The sequence below is a fragment of the Podarcis erhardii genome (assembly GCF_964252035.2).
Source record: "Podarcis erhardii genome assembly, chromosome: 15".
In the NCBI taxonomy this organism is placed as follows: Eukaryota; Metazoa; Chordata; class Lepidosauria; order Squamata; family Lacertidae; genus Podarcis; species Podarcis erhardii.
Window position 1 is genome coordinate 35081537 of NC_138505.1, and position 22111 is coordinate 35103647.

Here is a 22111-nt window from a genome sequence, read left to right on the forward strand (position 1 = left end):
CTTGATTGGTCAGTGCTATAAGAAGGTTCCAGGTCTGGCATCGATGAATGTGTAGAAGGGGATTTTTCCTGTTGTGTGCTGCTTTCTTCAGGTATGTTTTTCGATGGACGGTCATGCAAGTCTATTAAGAGCACAGAGGATTGTTCTGCTTGGAGGGAAGGACTGGTAGTTGCTTCTTGGGGTTGTATCTTATCCTCCATTGCCGACATGCATTTAGCATTAGATATTGAGAGATCCATATGATCTGGTTCTTCGAGAGAGACATATTCGCTGTATGTGAGTATTCTGGTGCTGAGCTTCCTAATAAGTTGGGTTTTAAGCGATTCCAGTCTTTTAATAATTTCTTTTTGTTCCACCACTGGTAAATCTGCGAAAGAGGCAATGAGTTCGATCTCTTCTGGTGGTGTCAGGCCACTTTCCGGATGGTCACTGTTCTTTGCTAGGGGAGTGGAGACCACATAGCTCTTCTCCTGGGGTAGAACACCCACTCTGGTGTCCACTGGTGGATCGGGTTTAGCAGATTTTGAGCCCTCTTTGGTTGTTGCCTCCAACAGTAGGGGTTTAGGCTTGGGGTCTATAAAGGCTCTTGTTGGTACTATCCCACAGCGAAACAAAAATGCTTTCTTTCGTAGTATGATAGTGGGAATTTTTGTGGATTGGAACGCAAGCAGGACTCTCTGGGATTTATGATGATGGACAAGGGGGAGGACTGCACAGAGGTCAATTTGTGTTGCCTCCATATTTAAAAGCACCTTTAGGAGATCCTTGGCACCACACAGAGTTCTCCATCTTGGGTCCCCATTTTGTATAGTTAGGCTCACTTTCCTTGGTGTTAAGATCAAGGATTGATGACCTAATTGAAGGTTCAGGTTGTATTTAAATTTGTCGGTACGTTTGTTGTTTAAGGACAAACTCCTCGTCCCCTTCCTCTCTTCAGGGGACTTAACACCGGCTGACGCTGGGGAAGTAGTAACTAGCTTTTGTTGGAGGCTGTGCAGCTGGGACGAAAGATCATCTAGTCTTTTGAATATACAGTGCAAGGTTTTGATTATTAAATGTGACTCTTCTAATGTCATATGATTGGCAGTGCCAAGGACCGGTTCCTCCTTCTGAGGAGAGACTACCATATTCTCCTACTGAAGTTGAAAAGTGTCCCTGGATTCATTGAAAAAAAATCTGGTAACCTTAGACAAGCCCCTCCTTTACTCCAGATTTCTTCCCACACTTCTGAAGGGGAAACGTCTGCTTAGGTTTTTAAGCCCAACAGGCTCCCCTTCTGAGATTCCCGGCAAACTTCTCAGGCCTCCTCCATCGCAGCTAAGCTGCCCCAGAGGTCAAATTGTAGGTCAGCTTCAGTCTGCATAGATGTGTGGGATTGAATTGTACACATTTCTCACTGGTTTTATTCAGCCTTGGCCAAGGGAACGTACTTTTACAGAAGATGACGATCATGATCACACACACACACACACAAACACACACACACACAGAGGCTGCATCCAGAGTACCCAAAAAGCTGTTATCCGATTGACATCATTTGAACCAGAGGCGCTCCCATATTAAGAGGCAATTGCTGATAAGCTATTGGCATAATACACCCATGTCTAAGATCACTTGAGAATTTTAATGGGGGTGGGGGTTGTACAAAATTTCCTGCGCCCTGAAGTGAACTCCTTTCTCCCGAAGCGCCAGCTGGTCCAAGTCCGCTTGTCAGGCCGCTTTCCCGGGCGAGCCCTCCGCTAGCCCTGCCCTTCAGCCGCCAGCCCCCGGCTGGTCTCCCGAGGGCAGGAGCGGCCAGGCGCCCCGAGCACAGCCAGGCTAGGAAGGGCATCCGAGCGGGGCGCCGGCGGGCTCCCTCTCCCTCTCCTTCCTTCCTTCCTTCCTTCCTTCCTTCCTTCCTCGCTCCCCGCGCCGGCCCCTTCCTCCGCTGCTCCTGCCCGGCAACCACGGGGGAGCCAAGGGAAGGGAAGGGAAGGGAAGGGAGAGCGGGGCCCGACGACGGCAGCCGCGGAGGGCCGGAACGGGGCCGGCTTGGCGAAGGGGAGGAGCCCGGCGCTGGCGGGGAGGGGGCGGGCGGGGGGGGAAGGCGCGCTCCCGGGCATCCTCGTCCCCCCCCCCAGAGAAGCGGCTGGGGCGGCGGGGGAGCGGGACCCGCCCCGCAGCAGTCTGGGCAAAGGTGGTGCGCGCTGCTCAGATCCCCTCCCGCGTTTCCCCCACGCAAAAGAGGGACACGTCCCATCCCGAGATATGGTCCCAAGAAGAAGGGTTCCAGAAGGACACTGACCAACTGGAAGGGGTCCAGAGGAGGGCAAGCCAAATGGTCCAAGGCCTGGAAACGATGCCTTAGGAGGAAGGGCTAAGGGAGCTGGGCATGTTGAGCCTGGAGAAGAGGAGGTTAAGGGGTGATAGGATAGCCATGCTCAAATATAGAAAAGGAGGTCACATCGAGGAGGGAGAAAGGTTGTTTTCTGCTGCTCCAGAGAAGCGGACACGGAGCAATGGCTCCAAACTACAAGAAAGAAGATTCCACCTAAACATTAGGAAGAACTTCCTGACAGTGAGAGCTGTTCGACAGTGGAATTTGCTGCCAAGGAGTGTGGTGGAGTCTCCTTCTTTGGAGGTCTTTAAGCAGAGGCTTGACAACCATATGTCAGGAGTGCTCTGATGGTGTTTCCTGCTTGGCAGGGGGTTGGACTCCATGGCCCTTGTGGTCTCTTCCAACTCTAGGATTCTATGATTCTAACAACTCCTTTTCGCTTCTGGGGTCCCCCGAGCTCATCTAGAGTCCTTTGGTAGGTTCTGTATCGGTAGGAGGAAAGAAGAGAGGCCAAGCAGAGAATGTTAAAAAGCAAAGCAGCTCGTAAGCCTGATCTTTCTTAAAGCTGTGCTCCCCCCCCACACACACACACAAAGGGGGAGAGGGACCCAGAACAATGGTGGGCAAACTCCTATACGAAGAAACTTTGGAAATTCCCCGCCCTGGTGCTCAAGACCACCCCCATACATGCATCACAGAAGGGGTGCAGCCCAAGACCACCCCCAATACATCATACATACATCAGAGAAGGGGCCAGCAGGAAACCTGTGGAGGGATTTACCTGGAGAGCCTGGCTATTCTTTTGTAATGATAACTACTTAATTTCGGAAATCTTAAATGTGCCCTTAAGACAGGATTTGTGGGCCAAAAGACAATGGGGAGACAATATTTGAGGTAAATTTGGGAGGGACAAAAGGCTTTCAGGACTTTTTCTGTGGGCTTCAGACATGTGCTATATATGTGTGTGTGTGTGTGTGTGTGTGTGTGTGTGTGCGCGCTTGGTACATTTATGAACATTTATTTTATATATGTAAGACCTTAAAATTCTTATGACAATAATATTTGATTATAAAAATATTATAATATTAATGATATAATATGATAATGATAATAATAATTATTATTTTATTTATACCCCACCCATCTGACTAAGGCTGCCGGAGCCACTCAGAGCGGCTTCCAACATACATAAAAACATAAGAAAACATTACGCATTTCCCTATACAGGGCTGCCTTCAGCTGCCTTCTAAAGCTGGCATAGTTACGCGATCTTCTTGGCTCCAGGATCGCGCGACTCCATTCCCTCACAACGTTTCTCTGATCAAAACAGGGACATCATACCACACCCTCCAACATTTCTCCAATGAAAATAAGGGCATCCTAAGGAAAAGCAGGACTTTCCAGGATCAAATCAGAAACCAGAATGGCTTCTGTAAATCCAGGACTGTCCCTGGAAAGTAGAAACACTTGGAGGATCTGTACTGTCCCTCACATACCACTGCAATGTCAACCAACAATCCACAGCTGAGGTCTTTCTTAAGATCAGCTGAATTTGTTTTTATTTTAAACCAGAACATACGCCTCAGTTTGTAGAGCATGAGACTCTTAATCCCAGGGTGGAAGCCGTGCCATGTTGGGCAAAAGGATCCCTGCATTTCAGGAGTAGATGACCCTTGTGGTCCTTTCCAACTTTACAAGAGCTGTATAAAATGCTGCTAAGTTACCCATTCCTGCAAAAATCTGGAATCCACATCTAAGGGTCAACAGACACTGGTGTCAGTACTGGGATACGAACCATGCTTCCATTCAGAGACCAGAACAGAGGCAGAAGTACAAATGGCTTTCTGCTGTGAATGCCGGCAGGCAGACACAGCAGTACAGAGTTCTGCTGCTTAGCAAGAGATTTGGGGAAGTTGCAACCGTTCTTCACTGTGATCAGATTACACACTGAGTAGTCGTCTCCCGTTTACTGTGCAAGCAAGTCAGCCAGGCCGTAGCATGAGTACCTGCCAGCCATCTCATCCTAGGTCATCACCTCCTATGCAGCATCAGGCAGGTGAAGTCACTAACATCCATGGAAAAAAAGATACCTAAGGCAAATTCTGGGACTCCAGAATCCACAGATACCTGCACAGTCTGTAGCTCAGGTGTGGGGAACCTCTGGCCCTCCAGATGTTGCTGAACTCCTGCTTGCTGGAGCTGAGAGGAGTTGCAGACTAGCAAGAGCTGGGGTGGCTAAAGGTTCCCCACACCTCACCAGAGGAAAAGGATTCTGCATATGCTCAGGAACACATTTGCCCTGCGGTCTTTGAAATGCTACATCCCCCTTGGAGGTCAAGGATTTCTGTGCATGCTCCAGGACACTCAGCCAAGGTGCCAGAATTTTAGTCAGCCAAAAGTTAGCTGCTGCACTCTTGAGACACAACTTCTGCTGAAATTGCGGATAAATTTGCATTGGCTTCCTCGCCCTTTGAGACTATCTGAGGGGGGACTGAAACAGGCCTGCCTCTTTGAGGACTTGTTAATTGATTTTAGCACTCCTTTGGAAAGAAGCAGGTATGTGCTCTTTGCAGTCGACTGGGCATATTTCCAAATGTGAATTCCGCAGAAAAACAACAGACTGTGAAGCATTCATGTGCCCATGGCTCTGGAATGTGCCCATGGCTCTGGAATTCATGTGCTCCCATGCCAGAGAGGTTTTATGAGCGAATTTGATGGTTCCTTTCCCCACTTAGGCCAGACAGGTCCCCAACGCGCCTGCCTTTAGTGTTATGGCCCACCGTTAAACTTGCATGCACCACGAAATGTGCCACCCACATGGAAAGAGCAGGCTGCATTTACCCTTTTCTCTCCCGATTTGAGTTCCACCTGAAAATGATGTGGCAGAAGTTACAAATGCTTGCAAATCCAAGCCCCACTTAATTCACAGAGTGCAGAGGGGTAGTGATATTATTAAGCCCCCCGCACCAAACGTAGAAAAAGAGAGCCACCAAGCACCTTAGAAACCAATGGATTGATCGGGGCAGAGCCAGTCGTAGGGCTAGAGAGTTTGGGCTTAGAGCATTCTGCAGGCGGAACATCAGGTGCCTCCGAGTTCTGACAGAGGAGCATCACCACTCAGGAGGGGCCAGGTGGGGCCAGGTCCTGGTGGGGGGTTGCCACGGTGACAAGGACCCGCCCTCCTTTGTGACATCTCTTGCTTCTCCTTTAAAAGCCACTGGCTTGCAGGCGGCCATTGTGGGTTAGTGAGGAGAGCTTGGAGGAGAGAGGTGGTGTTGGCAGTTGGTGGTAGCAGTTGGTGGCGTAGTAGTGGAGGAGGAGTAGCGATTTGTTCTTTTTTCATTTTCTTATTTTGATTTTGATTTCATTTATTACTTTTATTTTATTTATTTGATTTGATTTATTTTGATTTCATTTATTACTTTTATTTTATTTTATTGATTTGATTTATTTTGATTTTCTTTTATTCTTTTCTTTTAACATTTTTATTTATTTTATTTTATTTTTTGTTCTTTGTTTGTTTTAATTTTTTTTGTTGTTTTGTTTTTTTTGTGCACACCTGTGCATAGTCTGTATATATTTTTATTTTTTAGATAGAGGATTAGTTAGGGTTTTTGTGGACGACATGGGCAGGCTGTAAGTAGCACCCCTTTCTCTTCATCTCCGGGGGGGGGGGTGTCACAAACTGGGAGGTTTTTCTGGCAGACACCTGAGTATCGTATCAGGTTTGTCCCTGTTCCTCTCTTGACCTCCACCTTAAACCCATTAAATAAAACAAAGAAAAATATATACATGTTCCTGTTTCCCAGCCAAGTTGAGTACCCCCTCTTGCCTTGGCCAAGTCCCCAATCCATGTAGGTTTGATCCACTCTTGTCCTTGAGATGGCTGGCTACCTGTCTGGCACTCCGAGACCAGGAGGGCAGTGATGATCACCCCGGCAGAAGGGTTGCTGTGTACGTGGTCTCATGCTTCAGGGATGATGGCTGCCCCTAGCCTTGTCCCAAGTGCCTCCTCTGGTCGCCATCTTCCTTCTGAGCAGAAAAGAGTGTTTTAAGGCAGATCAAAGAAAAGGTTTTGCCAAAGAACAATCGCTATGGATGAAGAGGTAAAAGAAACCATGGTCAAATGGGCACAAGATATCGGCCATACTATATATTTAGAACAATGGGAGAAACTCTGTCGCGAGGATATTCGCTTTACCACCTGCTATATCATAAAGGAAAATATGGTTAAAATGTTTTACAGGTGGTATTTAACACCAGTTAAACTGCCCAAAATTTATAAATTCAAATCCAACCTTTGTTGGAAATGTAACAAAGAACCTGGAATGATAATTCATATGTGGTGGGGTTGCAAGGAAATAAAGAAGTTTTGGGGAATAATACATGAGGAACTGAAGAAAATGCTAAACAAACCCTTGATAAAAAATCCCGAAGCTTATCTGTTCGGGTTGGTGGGCAAAGTGAATATCCTCGCGACAGAGTTTCTACCATTGTTCTAAATATATAGTATGGCCGATATCTTGTGCCCATTTGACCATTATTTCTTTTACCTCTTCATCAAATCATAGTCTAATAATAGAGTGTAAATTTTTGATAATAATTTCCTATTGTTTCGTATTATAATGGTGCTAAATAGCAATTGTTCTTTGGCAAAACCTTTTCTTTGATCTGCTTTAAACAAACTTTTTAATTGTATATATTGCCAATTATCCATCCCATATTGTTTTAATTCTTCATATGTTTTTAATTTTAACTTTCCTTGGTCTTCTTCCAGTATTTGTCTATATGTTGCCCAGTTCGGATTCATATTGTGTTTTTTAACTGCATGGGCTTCTAATGGAGAGATCCATAAAGGGATTTGTGGCTTTAATAGCTGTTTATTCCAAAACTTTAAACTTTAAAACTTTAAAGTTTATTCTAAACTTTAAACAATGAATTTCTGAGTATATGATTTTTGAAGCCATTATGTACCTTAACCTTCTCGTATGCTAGGTAGGTCTGCCATCCATACCTATTGTCAAAACTTTCTAGATTTAAAATACTAGTGTTTTCCAATATAATCCATTCTTTTGACCACACCAGACATTCTGCTTCATAATATAATTTTAGATTTCGTAATGCCAGTCCTCCTCTCTCCCTTTTATCTGTTAATAGTTTATACCTTATGTGTGGTTTTTTTGGTTTGCCATATTAATTTTGTTAGATCTTTTCTCCACTCATCAAAACAATTTTCTTTCATTATTTTTGGTATTGTTTGGAACAAATATATCTTTTTGGGTAAAACATTCATCTTAATTATAGATATTCTCCCCATTAACGTCAGCTTTAATCTACTCCCGGTTTCTAGATCTCTTCTATTTTCCTTCCAGGCTTTTTCATAATTGTTTCCAAATAGATTAATATTTTTCATCGTCAATTCTATACCAAAATATTTTGCTTTTGTAACAATTTCCAAACCCAATTTCTCCTGTAGTTCGCTCTTTTCTAATCCCTGTATGTTTTTTACCATAAGTTTTGGTTTTGACATATTTATCTTGAAGCCTGCTACTTTGCCGAACTCATTCATTATCCTCAGTGCTTTCATTAGACTGGTTTCTGGCTCCTCAGGTGCTAATATAATATTGTACGCAAAAGCTCTAATTTTGAAAACATCCTTGCCTCATGTAATTCCCTTTATCTCTTTTTCTTTCTTTATTTCTAAAATCAGGATTTCCAAAGTTAGTATAAAAAGTAATGGTGAATGCGGGCATCCTTGCCTGGTACCTTTCTCTAGAGTTCAAGGATCGGTCTTTTCACCATTTATTATTAAACATCCCTGCTGGTTTTCATATATTGTGTTTATTGCTCTGCAGTAGTTTTCACCCAGTCCTACTGCTTCTGCTACTTCCTGAAGGAACGATCTTGATAGGTTATCGAAAGCCTTCTCGGCATCTGTTAACATAAACACCGCTTTTTTGTTGGGTCTCATTTCCAAATATTCAATTAGATCAAATACTATTCTCCTATTTGCCATTATATGCCTATTTGGGAGGAATCCTACTTGGTCTTGGTCTATTACATCCTTTAGGACCGATTTCAGCCTATGTGCTAATATCCCCGCGAACAATTTATAATCATTATTTAATAATGATATGGGTCTGTAATTGTTAACTAATTCTCTAGCTGTGCTTTGTTTGTGAATTAATACAATATTGGCTTCTTGCCACGACTTTGGTATTTTTCCTTCTTGCATGATCTCATTCATTAATTTTTAAAAAGGCATTGTTATAGCATCTTCTAACCTTTTGTAGTGTATCACGGATAGTCCATCTGCACCTGCAGCCTTCCCCAGTTTAAGATGGGAAATTGCTTGTTGTATCTCCATTGTTGTTACTGGTACGTTTAGCTGCTTCTGTTTGGTTTCACCTATTTTGGGGATTTGTTTTCCTTGAAGATATTTTATAATTTGTTGTCGAGTTTCTGCACCTTTTTAATATAGATTGGTGAAGTATTTTACAAAGCATTTATTTATTCCTTCTTCCGTCTCCACTGCTTTTCCTTCATATACTACTTTATTTGTCTTTCTCTTTGTCTTTTCTTTATCTGCCACGCAAGTAATTTACCTGGTCTGTTTCCAAATTCAAATGATTTTTGTTCATCCATTTTATATTTCTTTCTATTTCATCATTTGAGAGCGTTGAGAGCTGTGTTTGTAATATTTTAATGGCTTGGTTTGCGATCTCTTTTTTGGTGTTTTCGCTAATCATTTTTCTTGTTTGCCTATTTCTTCTTGTAAATGCTTGATTTTAGAATCTCTTATTCTTTTTTGTATTATGTTTTGTTTATGCAACATGTTTTTAGATTGGCCTTGAGATAGTCTTTAAACCTCTTTTGTTGGCCACCAGCATTATGCCTTCCATTTTTAAGCTTGGAGTAGAGTCGTTGCTTTGGAAGACAATAATCAGGCATCCGAACCACATGACGAGTCCAACGAAGATGGTGTTGAAGAATCATTGCTTCAACACTGGTGAATCTTTGCTTCTTCCAGGATACTGGTGTTAGTTCGCCTGCCTTCCCAAGTGGTGTGTCACATTTTTCGGAGACACCATGGATGGAATCTTTCAAGGAGTTGGAGATGGCGTTTATAAGGGGTCCATGTTTCACAAGCGTACAGCTGGGTTGGTAGTTCAAGAGCCTAGACTGAAACTTGAAAGACTAGTTTCAATGGACCAAGAATGCTTTTCATGGCTGGTTCTGACTTTCCCCTTTTCCCAGTGGGAATTCCTACTTGTAGAGCAGAGGCCACGGCTGGTCGGCAGCTGCAGTGCCTGTGTGCGTTGTTCTGTTGTTGTTGTCAGTGCTTTGTGCTGGAGGGCACTGTTTCGTGGCGCTCATTGGTTGCTGTTGGATATTTGGATAGTCTGAGCGGATTGGTTGAGCGCCTTGCGAGCGAAAGGCTCGGCCTTCATTAGGGCAAATGTTCTACCCTTATTTATGGCAGCCTTTGGAATAGAAAAAGGAAAGGACTGTGTCAGGATGTCTTTTGTGGGGACATTTGCAGACGTGCAGGTGTTGATCTGGGGTACGGTCGGAGGGGGGTATGGTGCCTGCTAGAGGGCGAAACCCCCGCCACCCTTTCCAAAAATTCTGGTAACAATGCTTCATGAAATTTATACACTGCTTGACTGCATGAATGAGGGGGCCAGGCTCTCTGGGCCCTGACATGGCGGTAGCTCTTGAACCCAGAGCACTTGGGACCTCCTTTCTCTCTCTGCCAGCCCTTCATGCTTTGGGCTGCCTCTTTCAGGCTCTGATGATGCCCCTTCAGGTCACTGAACTGCAGAGAGATGGAAGGAATTGGTCAGAGTGGGCCGGCAAGGATCAATTAGGCTCCACATACATATTTCTGTTCTGCCAATTCGGCAGTGGTTCCCTGTTTTCTCCAGACTCCCCTCCTCACACCCAAACACCCCCCAAGAATTGGGGCTGCCAGCATCTGAGTCACTCTTTCCGCTCATCTCTTCTAGGATCAGGTGCTTAAGACGCCTCTTCAGGCGCTGCCACAGGGTGGCCCCCCAGCCAGTCACAGAGCAGCCCGTGGTGCCAGGTAAGCCAGTGGCCCTCCTTTTTTGGACAGAGGAGGGCAGGGATGGGCATGGGGGGCGACTAGTCCGAGGATGCAAAAGAGGACTCACCTCTTCCCCTGTCCTTCTGTTTGCAGTGCTGCTTCGGTTCCAAGTCCCAGCCCCAGGGGTGAGTATTGGAGAAAACAAGCGCAGGGACTGGATCCCTCAGACCTGCCCCCCGCTCCCCCCCCCGGGCTCTTTGCCCCCCACTCTGCACTCTCAGGTGCGGAGAAGCCCTCCCCTCACGGGGAACTGACGGCCTGACTTTTGCATTTCAGCTGCTGGAGGATGAGCAGCGCTACATCCTGGGGGTCATCGAGAGCTGCCAGGCAGCGGAGCTCAGGGGGCTCCGATCCCTGAAGTGCTCCAAGGAGGAGACGGCCCATAGAATTCTGGTGAGTGATGGGGGGGGGGTGAGGGACTCCCACGGGGAGGTGGGGGGAAGGGGCTGTGCATCTGTGGGGAGGAGGACCCTGCCGGCTTAGGCCATGGGGTTGCCATTCCCCTGCAAAACCAAGCCTGGTGTTTGGGGTCGGTGCTGATTTTCCTCCTCTGTTCTTTTCCAGGACATCTTGGGGCCCTTGGAGCACTTCAGGGATTCCCCCCTGACCCTGGCCCTTGCCTTGGAGGCCCTCCTCCAGCTAAGGTGAGTGGGGTCTTTGGCGTGGATGGGGTTGTGGGTGGGGGGCAGAACTCCAGGGGGAAAGAGCAGGCGGGAGGGAGAAGGGGGCAAGGGAGACTCTAACCCTCTCCCTTTCATCTCTGCAGCACGATGAGGCCCAGATTCACCTCGGACATGATGAGTGCCATCCTGCACAGGATGTTGGAGGCCGTTCTGAGTGGGGCCAAGGAGGAGGAGGAGGAGGAGAAGAGAGATGTATGTCCTTTGTTTTGACTTCCCTTCACATTCTGTTTCTTCCTCTTCGTCACACCCTTGCAGAATCCAACTCTCTTCTCTCTTTTCCTGCAGGAACTGAAGAGGCACTACCGGCTTCTCTTGGGGAGTCTTCTGATGGAAGCACCCAACCCTGGCACCCTCCTCCAGCTTCTCAGTGTAAGTGTCCCGATGGCATCAGGGCTGGTTTTAGGGTTGTCCCCCCCCCCGTCCCTTACCCAATGCACTGCCCCATTTCTTGGGCACAGAGCCTGTTTGGCCCCCAATTTGGTCCAAGACCAAAGCTGGCAACCCCTTGTGGTGCAGAAGTGCCAGGGACTCTGTGGTGGGGGCCGCTTTGGCCCAGATTGGCCCCCTGACTCTGAAATGCTCTTTCCTCCTGCAGGACCTCCGAGGATACGCCCTGGGGGAAAGTGGGGAGGCGCAACAACTTGCGGCCAGCAGCATCTCTTTGCTGCTGGCCATTGCCAGGAAATATCCCAAACTCAGAGTAAGTACCTTGCCTTCTTCTATTCATTTCTTTGGTTACTTCCACCCCCACCCCCCAAGATCACATCCCCAAGTGATCTTTAGCGCAGAATTTGCGGGGTGTGTCCCTGGGGGCCAGGATGAGGCCAGAGGCTTTTCCTGCCCCCTTTCCTGCTGCTGCCCTTCCACCTCTGCCCAGGAGGAACAAGGGATTGGGCCCAAGACAGAGGGAGACCTGTCCTTCCTGACTTGGTGCTGTTTCTGTGCTCTCTTGCTCCCATCTGACCCCGATTTTTCTTTCCTCTGCAGATGACAGTCGTTCGGCCAGAATTGGCCTGCTTTCGCCGGAAGCCAAAAGAAGGTAAGCCCCACACCTGGAGACAGCGACCTTTGACTAAAGGCCTGTGGGAAAATCCCATTTGCATTTGCATTTGCATTTGCATTTTAATTCTCTTCTCATTCTCTTCCATCCAGATGACATCATAATTGAAGACATATAGCCGTAACTGTCTGCAGCGATGCTGGAGCGGCTAGGATCTGAGGATCAGGAAAGCACTCAGCTTCGGCTACTGGAACAGTTTGAACTGCTAGAGGACCACAGTAGGTGACTCACAGAGCGGCTACACCAGTTGCAGAGCCAGGCAGGACCTGAGGGTCAACAGAGGCAGCAGCTAGAAGCCGGTGAGTGCCAGCCAGGACTGTCCAGTCGGCCTCTAAAGAGAGAGTCAGGAGAGATTGCTGGGGACCCCACAGAAGGGGCTCAGCAAGCACCAGCAGAGATGGCAGATTTCCAGTCTTCCCAAGTTTTAAATATTGGGGGAGGCATCCCTTTTGAACTTCTCTCAGAAAGCAACTGGCTGAGTTGGTCAATAAAAATGCAGCAGTTTTTAAGAAGAGATGGACTATGGGACTGTGTTGAAACTGAGGTTTTGAGACGGGACTCTACTGAGAAAAGATGGCTGGATGAAAGGGCTCATGCCCAAATTATGCTGTGTTTGAGCAACTCTCAGTTATTTCATGTAGCAAATGCCAGCACAGTGTTTGAGTGCTGGAATTTATTAAGGGCAATGCATGTCAGAGAAACTGCTGGAACTATAATTTCTCTGACCAGAAGGCTGTTCAGGACTGTTATGAAAGAAGGTGAGAGTTTGGCAACTCATCTTCAAACGCTGAAATCTCTGTTTCTTCAACTACAACAGAGAGGTAAGCGTTAGGATGAAAGTGACCAAACCTACGTTATCCTTTCAAGTTTGCCTAAAAGCTGGTTGCCTGTGATTAACAGCATGGAGAGTATGCGTCCCCGAGATCTGACCCTTGAGTATGTGGTTGGAAGATTGACCAAAGAAGGTCAGACAGACAGGCTGAACTCCAAGAGCGGAGGAGTTATAGCCGAGGGGGCCAGCAGCAGAATCTGCCAATGGGGCAACGCCAAGTTTGGGACTTGGCCATGGCGGTGAGGAGATGCTATAGATGCAGCCAAGCCGGGCATCTCCAACGTCAATGCAGGGCAAGACCTCCAGGAGACGACATGGAGCAGAGACAGCAATCGGTGCAGAAATGTAAGCAGAAGGGGTTCTCTTCAGGGAAGAAGAACACGCGTTCTGCTCAACTTGTGTCTGCATTTTCTCAAGACGAGAGGAGAGGAAGATACTTCGAGGAACATGGTTGCTGGACTCTGGTAGCAGCAGGATTATCTGCAACAGTCGGGAGGACTTTAAGACCCTGGGGAAGCCAGCTGATGGAAAGGAATCTATCTTGCTGATGATCGTAGAAGCAAGATTGATGGCCAGGGAACATGTTTCCTGCAGTGCTTGAACACTACTCTACCAGAGACTCTGTTGGTCAGCAGCTAGGACTATTGTTTACTGTCTGTAAGCTGTCTGATTAATGCAGGGTATGGTGTTAAGTTCACGCAGGATGGTTGTCTGATAAAGAATGGAACTCAGGTATGTGGCTATGCAAAGTTGGAAAATGGGTTATATGTAATGGAGGACAAGCCTGTTAAAGCAGCCCAGGTGGTTCAGGATAATTTGCCAGTTCATAAGGGGTGTGTAGATGAACTGCACAGAAAACTGGGTCACACCAATTTCCATGTGCTTTCAGAGATGCAAAAGGTGTGCAAGAACCTAAAAGTAAATAGCTGTAATTGTTTCCTAGATTGCAATGTATGTAAAATGGCCAAATCTAAGAGGAAGCCTTTGGCTTCTAAAAGTGACAGAGTATCTAAAGATGTTTTAGAACTTGTCCATTGTGACGTGATAGGCCCTTTTCTACAGAAGACTGAAGGGGGCGCCAGATATGCTTTTCTGGTAATAGATGATAAATCACGTTTTAGTTGGTTGTTTTTGTTAAAGCAGAAATCAGAGTGTTTCCCCACATTCAGAAAATGGGTTGTCCAAGCTGAAAAGCTCTTCGCTCGCCCTGTTGTGCAGCTGCAAACAGATAGGGGTGCAGATTTTCTGAACAAACAATTTGGAGCATGGTTGTGACGTAAGGGGATCACTCACCGTTTGACTAACCCTTATAGCCCTGCTGAAAATGGTCTGTGTGAAAGACGTGGGGCTGTAATACAGTCAGTAAAGGATTGCCTGCTAGTGGATGCAGGATTGGGTAACAACCATAGGCTGTGGGGTGAGGCTTTCCTTACAGGAAACTTTTTGATTAATAGAACCTGGTCTAGCTCTATAAAAGATATTCCTTATCGTGTGTTGTTTGGGAAAGAACCAGAGTGGACAATGCTTCATAACTGGGTTCTTGGGCTCATGTAAATATCCCCAAAGCTCAGCACCAGAAAGGGGCGCTAGAGCGCAGAGACTGCGGTTTGTGGGATATCAACCCTATGGCAAAGGGTGGTGTTTCAATTTATGCCCAGAACGCGTGGTTCTGTCACGAAGCACAGACTTTGCTGACCAGGACAGATGGACTGCGATCCATGCCAACCCAGATTGCCTACTGCCTCTGCAAGTAAGAAAAGAGGCTTCTTCTCAGCCATTGGCAACACAGGAGCAGCAGGAGGAGGAGGCACAGATTTCTCCAAAAGATGTGGCAATAGATAATACTTCTCTAGAGGAAGAGGAAGAAGACCCTGAGATGGGAGGGGGGGAGAAGTAGTTGTGCCTAGGCACTCCCACCGTTCAAACAAGGGTGTACCTCCTCAGCGTTTGACCCTAGGAGGAGTGAGGGTATGCAGTGTGAGTTGTGTCGAACCACCAAGTTATAATGAAGTCTTAGACTTACCCGCTGGGGAACGTGCTTTGTGGGAACAAGCTATGAAAGAAGAAATGGACTCTTTTAAACGTAACAAAGTGTTTGAGGTCATAATGCCGCCACCTGGTGGCAGAGTGGTGTCATGCAAGTGGGTTTATAAAAGGAAAAGGGAACCACGTTTTCGAGCCAGATTAGTAGCCAGAGGGTTCACTCAGATTAAAGGGGAGAGTTATGATGAAGTGTTTTCTCCAACTGTAAAGAGTGAAACTTTTCATTTAATGCTCTCTATTGCTGCTGCAAGACAATTAGCAGCGCACCATTTTGATGTTGATGCTGCATATCTGCATGCAAATTTAGACCATGAAGTGTTGATGAGACAACCCCCTGGGTTTGAAGAGGGAATGGTGCAGTCTGGCCTTTAGAAAAAGGCTGTTTACGGTCTCAAACAAAGTGGAAGGTGTTGGAACCAGTGTTTAAATGAAGCCCTTGTAAAACTTGGTTTTAAAAGGAGTGTGGCTGATCCATGCCTGTACACCAAGGGGACAGGCAACAAATATCTAATGCTCTTAGTCTTTGTTGATGATTTGCTTGTAGCAGGGAGTTCCACGGATGAGATCCAGAAGCTCACAAGTCAACTGGAAAAGAAGTTTAAGCTTAAAGCCTTAGGGCCTGTAAGCAATTACTTGGGAGTAGAAGTAAGTCAGGAAGCTGATGGAAGCTTCCTATTGAGCCAGAAAGAGAAAATTCTTTGTTTGATAGAGCAGTTTGGCATGGAAAACTGCAAGCCAGTTCAGACTCCCATGACACCAGATTTCCCAAAGACAGTGTGTGAGGATGAATTTGACCAGCCTGAGTTGTATCACTCAAAAATAGGATCACTGCTGTATTTAAGCCAGTGGTCAAGGCCAGACATTGCATGCGCTACAAATGTTCTGAGCCAACGTGGATCTAAATCCAGTACTGCTGATTGGTGTGCTTTGAAAAGGCTTATCGGATATCTAAAGGGGACATTAAATGTATGTTTAAAGATATCTAGTACACAAGACGAAAAACTAGAGGTATTTGTTGATGCGGACTGGGGAAGCTGCGTAGCTACTAGAAAATCTACAAGTGGAATGGTTATGATGTTTGCCAATTCCATAATTGGATGGAGGTCAAAGAAACAAGGATTTGTTGCGACCTCATCCTGTGAGGCAGAATATGGGAGCCTGTCGCTAGCATGCAGTGAAATCATGTGGTTTATACAGATACTAAAAGATCTAGATTGTAAAGTAGATTTGCCTATCCAAGTGTATGAAGATAGCCAATCGTGCATTGCGTTAGCGGGCTCAGAAATAATGAAATCCGCATCAAAACATATTGCTATCCGTCATGCAAATGTTAGAGATTGTGTACAGAATGGGGTAATCAAACTGGAGTATTGTCAATCACAGGATAATATTGATGATTTGTTTACCAAGCCTTTGCCAGCAACATGTCATAATGAACTGATGACAAAACTGGGTTTATGTATATAGTGTACAGTATGTATGTATGTATTTGACCCGCTGGGGTTTCTCGCATTTAAGAAACAGAAGGGGTGTCACGGCTAAAATGGCCGCTGTTTCTTTAATGCTTAAAAAAGTTGGGTAGCATGAGTCAGCAGTCTGCACCGGGTTGTATATATAGAGTGAGAAATGTTAGTTTGGTGTTGGGTTGGTTGGTTAGTTAGTGAAAGCTGGTAGTGTTGAGGTGTGTACAGTTGGTCAGTCGCTTTTGCACAAAGACTTTTAAGAATAAAAGCAGAAAGCAATCTGCAAAGATATTCTTGTGGACTCTTTTATGCCGACAAGGCACACCTGCACCACAGCTGAAAATACACATTTTCGAAATCTGTTTTGCCTGCTGAAACCCTGAAGCGTAGAACTATGGAGGGTCTGTTCACTGTTCTCGCCTATCATTAGACCAGGGCCACAAATTCTGCCTATTAGTTTTTCAGATCTAGAGTCATGTTGCTCATTTAAAAGAAAAGCCCATGTTCAGTGTTTAAGCATTGCATAAAATCTGCTGACGCTTCCTTCTATCATTGTTTCCTATTGAAAATAAGGAAAACGCCTGTGGTTTCAGGGCATCGTTAGACTGCTACTGCACTCCAGCTAAACTTCACTTCCGAATGCAGCTAACAATGCGCTTTGATGATCAGCGATCCTACAAGTGAATAATAAAGGATATTCCAGCCTGTGTTCCTTAGTCTCAGGCACTCCAACACAGAAGCATACCCCACGAAGTGCAAAGAGACTTTCTTCCAAGTAAATTGCCCTCAGGAGAGAAAGTTACACCCAGAAATGATCAGCAGCCGCAACATAAAATAAACAAGGCAGAAAAGAAAGCAGGGCAGAGATTAGCTGGAAGGGGCATAGGAAACAGCACAGAAGTGCAGTTAAGAGACAGGGGGGGAAATTGGATAACCCAAAAGCCATATGGCCAAGCAAATCACCACCTATTCTAATTGGTTGTGAAACCTTCACTGTGCCAGCTAGTAGAAAGGCGGATTTCACATGTAATCGGCATGTAATCCCATCAGCATGAACATCCTATGGTTCGTCTGAAAAGGCTGAAGGAGCAAGTGAAAAAAGAGGCCGTTTTTCCGACTGGTGCAGATGGAGCTTCTTTTGCTATTGCAAGAATCTCACCTTCTTTCCCCGAAATGCTAGGACTGAGCAGCAGAGGGCAGCCTGCACCTCCAAACCGACCTGTGGAACTGCAGGAGGAGGAAGCTTTTAGGGGAGATTGCAAAGCCTGCCGTGGGTGCCATGCGTTTAGTGCACACCACTCTCCTCCAAGAATCCCAGGAGCTGTAGTTTGCTTAGGGGTGCTGGCACTGTAGCTCTCGGGGTAAGCCACAGTTCCCAGAATGCAGGGGGGTGAGGGAGATATGCTTTAAATGCACAGTATGCCCTCTCATTTCCTGTTTTGTGAACCAGGGCTGGGGAAGCCCTTTGAGCCTGAGGGGTGCCTTCCCTTCTGCACAAGCGGCTACACGCCAGGGGCAATTGTGGGTAAAGCAATGACTGCAAAATTTTTCAGCCGTAGGCCAGTCAACCGTCCCTCAGACCATGTGGTGGGCCGGAATGTATTTTTTGGGGGGGAGGGGGGGAAATGAACGAATCCCTATGCCCCACAAATAACCCAGAGATGCATTTTAAATAAAAGCACACATTCTAGTCATGTAAAACACCAGGCAGGCCCCAATAATACATGGCGAATCAGTAACATGGCAAATCAGTAGTGCAGTGGTCAAATTTGTAGCGCAGGTCATGATGACAGACCCCATGGCCACACAAACCCAAAAGGCGGCCACTGATTCTCCGACACCCCTTACTACGCTAATCTGTCACAAAGTGAATTTGAAACGCTTGCATGGGGCAGAGCAAGGAGGAAGGTCTGTGAACTACCCTGGTGCTATTGGTCATCATTCCTGCTCTGGAAAAGACAAGGTAGTGGCAATGGCCGCTCATGTAGATGCCCTTGGAAAGGGGGCCAGACCAATTCATGGGAAGGAAACCTACCTATGGCAACTGGCAATCCTTCCATATGATGCCTCCGCTGCTAGTACTAGTCTGCCACGGAATACTCTTTGCTGGGATGCAGCCCACGAAAACGACAAGCCTAAGGTTACCAGATGTCCCCGTTTCCTGGGACAGTACCCGGATTTACAAATCAGTCCCCATACAAAATCCTATCACTCCTACTGAAGTTGAAAAGTGTTCCTGGATTCATTGAAAAAAATCTGGTAACCTTAGACAAGCCCCTCCTTTACTCCAGATTTCTTCCCACACTTCTGAAGGGGAAACGTCTGCTTAGGTTTTCAAGCCCAACAGGCTCCCCTTCTGAGATTCCCGGCAAACTTCTCAGGCCTCCTCCATCGCAGCTAAGCTGCCCCAGAGGTCAAATTGTAGGTCAGCTTCAGTCTGCAGAGATGTGTGGGGTTGAATTGTACACATTTCTCACTGGTTTTATTCAGCCTTGGCCAAGGGAACGTACTTTTACAGAAGACGACGATCATGAACACACACACACACACACACAAACACAGAGGCTGCATCCAGAGTACCCAAAAAGCTGTTATCCGATTGACATCATTTAAACCAGAGGTGCTCCCATATTAAGAGGCCATTGCTGATAAGCTATTGGCATAATACACCCATGTCTAAGATCACTTTAGAATTTTAATGGGGGTGGGCGTGGTGCAAAATTATATAAAAATTATACCAAATTATATAAAAATGAAACAATGGCTTATGAGCATTTCCTGGATTTAGGTTTGACAGGGTGTTGGTGTAACCTCCCACAACAGATTTAGAGGGGAGCTAGCTAGTTTCTTTGGGCATCTCAAAGTCCTTGTGCATCTCATGCTAGTGTAGCTGGATTCGTGTTTTAGAAAACATCCCTTTTTTGTGAACAGATGGAAAGTAGCCCACTGGCGTGCATCTTTATCTTTGTACTAAATCTGTTTTTTCTGCGTGGATTGGGTTTGTTATTACGGTATGAATCTTGGTGACTTCGTAAACCGCCCTGTGATCTTGGGATGAAGAAATTCCATTAATAAGAATAACAAGGATGGCGATCCTGCATCTCCAGGTCCCCTCTCTCAACCCCGGCAAGAGGCGGCAATCCTGAGCCACCTCCGCCTCCCGGCACTTTCCTGCGCCCTGAAGTGAACTCCTTTCTGCCGAAGCGCCAGCTGATCCAAGTCCGCTTGTCAGGCCGCTTTCCCGGGCGAGCCCTCCGCTAGCCCTGCCCTTCAGCCGCCAGCCCCCGGCTGGTCTCCCGAGGGCAGGAGCGGCCAGGCGCCCCGAGCGCAGCCAGGCTAGGAAGGGCATCCGAGCGGGGCGCCGGCGGGCTCCCTCTCCCTCTCCCTCTCCCTCTCCTTCCTTCCTTCCTTCCTTCCTTCCTTCCTTCCTCGCTCCCCGCGCCGGCCCCTTCCTCCGCTGCTCCTGCCCGGCAACCACGGGGGAGCCAAGGGAAGGGAAGGGAAGGGAAGGGAAGGGAAGGGAAGGGAGAGCGGGGCCCGACGACGGCAGCCGCGGAGGGCCGGAACGGGGCCGGCTTGGCGAAGGGGAGGAGCCCGGCGCTGGCGGGGAGGGGGCGGGCGGGGGGGGGGAAGGCGCGCTCCCGGGCATCCTCGTCCCCCCCCCCAGAGAAGCGGCTGGGGCGGCGGGGGAGCGGGACCCGCCCCGCAGCAGTCTGGGCAAAGGTGGTGCGCGCTGCTCAGATCCCCTCCCGCGTTTCCCCCACGCAAAAGAGGGACACGTCCCATCCCGAGATATGGTCCCAAGAAGAAGGGTTCCAGAAGGACACTGACCAACTGGAAGGGGTCCAGAGGAGGGCAAGCCAAATGGTCCAAGGCCTGGAAACGATGCCTTAGGAGGAAGGGCTAAGGGAGCTGGGCATGTTGAGCCTGGAGAAGAGGAGGTTAAGGGGTGATAGGATAGCCATGCTCAAATATAGAAAAGGAGGTCACATCGAGGAGGGAGAAAGGTTGTTTTCTGCTGCTCCAGAGAAGCGGACACGGAGCAATGGATCCAAACTACAAGAAAGAAGATTCCACCTAAACATTAGGAAGAACTTCCTGACAGTGAGAGCTGTTCGACAGTGGAATTTGCTGCCAAGGAGTGTGGTGGAGTCTCCTTCTTTGGAGGTCTTTAAGCAGAGGCTTGACAACCATATGTCAGGAGTGCTCTGATGGTGTTTCCTGCTTGGCAGGGGGTTGGACTCCATGGCCCTTGTGGTCTCTTCCAACTCTAGGATTCTATGATTCTAACAACTCCTTTTCGCTTCTGGGGTCCCCCGAGCTCATCTAGAGTCCTTTGGTAGGTTCTGTATTGGTAGGAGGAAATAACAGAGGCCAAGCAGAGAATGTTAAAAAGCAAAGCAGCTCGTAAGCCTGATCTTTCTTAAAGCTGTGCTCCCCCCCCACACACACACACACAAAGGGGGAGAGGGACCCAGAACAATGGTGGGCAAACTCCTATACGAAGAAACTTTGGAAATTCCCCGCCCTGGTGCTCCAGACCAGCCCCATACATACATCACAGAAGGGGTGCAGCCCAAGACCACCCCCAATACATCATACATACATCAGAGAAGGGGCCAGCAGGAAACCTGTGGATGGATTTACCTGGAGAGCCTGGCTATTCTTTTGTGATGATAACTACTTAATTTCGGAAATCTTAAATGTGCCCTTAAGACAGGATTTGTGGGCCAAAAGACAATGGGGAGACAATATTTGAGGTAAATTTGGGAGGGACAAAAGGCTTTCAGGACTTTTTCTGTGGGCTTCAGACATGTGCTATATATGTGTGTGTGTGTGTGTGTGTGTGTGTGTGTGTGTGCGCGTGTGTGTGTGTGCTTGGTACATTTATTTTATATATGTAAGACCTTAAAATTCTTATAACAATAATATTTGATGATAAAATATTATAATATTAATGATATAATATGATAATGATAATAATAATTATTATTTCATTTATACCCCACCCATCTGACTAAGGCTGCCGGAGCCACTCTGAGCGGCTTCCAACATACATAAAAACATAAGAAAACATTACGCATTTCCCTATACAGGGCTGCCTTCAGCTGCCTTCTAAAGCTGGCATAGTTACGCGATCTTCTTGGCTCCAGGATTGCGCGACTCCATTCCCTCACAACATTTCTCTGATCAAAACAGGGACATCATACCACACCCTCCAACATTTCTCCAATGAAAATAAGGGCATCCTAAGGAAAAGCAGGACTTTCCAGGATCAAATCAGAAACCAGAATGGCTTCTGTAAATCCAGGACTGTCCCTGGAAAGTAGAAACACTTGGAGGATCTGTACTGTCCCTCACATACCACTGCAATGTCAACCAACAATCCACAGCTGAGGTCTTTCTTAAGATCAGCTGAATTTGTTTTTATTTTAAACCAGAACATACGCCTCAGTTTGTAGAGCATGAGACTCTTAATCCCAGGGTGGAAGCCGTGCCATGTTGGGCAAAAGGATCCCTGCATTTCAGGAGTAGATGACCCTTGTGGTCCTTTCCAACTTTACAAGAGCTGTATAAAATGCTGCTAAGTTACCCATTCCTGC

The 22111-nt window shown here is 46.9% G+C and overlaps 2 protein-coding genes across 3 annotated transcripts in view; one reads left to right on the top strand and one right to left on the bottom strand.

Moving 5' to 3' along the window:
- The window catches only part of PUS1 (pseudouridine synthase 1), a 139926-nt gene that overhangs the window by 63117 nt on the left and 54698 nt on the right, over positions 1-22111 (bottom strand). The gene's annotated exons all lie outside the window — the stretch shown is intronic.
- LOC309329739 (uncharacterized protein) lies at positions 5645-12795 on the top strand. Its single transcript, XM_081840749.1, has 7 exons — positions 5645-5953; positions 10327-10552; positions 10704-10820; positions 11396-11479; positions 11598-11810; positions 12098-12149; positions 12263-12795. The coding sequence occupies exons 1-7, from the start codon at positions 5943-5945 to the stop codon at positions 12286-12288; spliced, it is 729 nt and encodes a 242-aa protein (XP_081696875.1). The 5' UTR covers positions 5645-5942; the 3' UTR covers positions 12289-12795.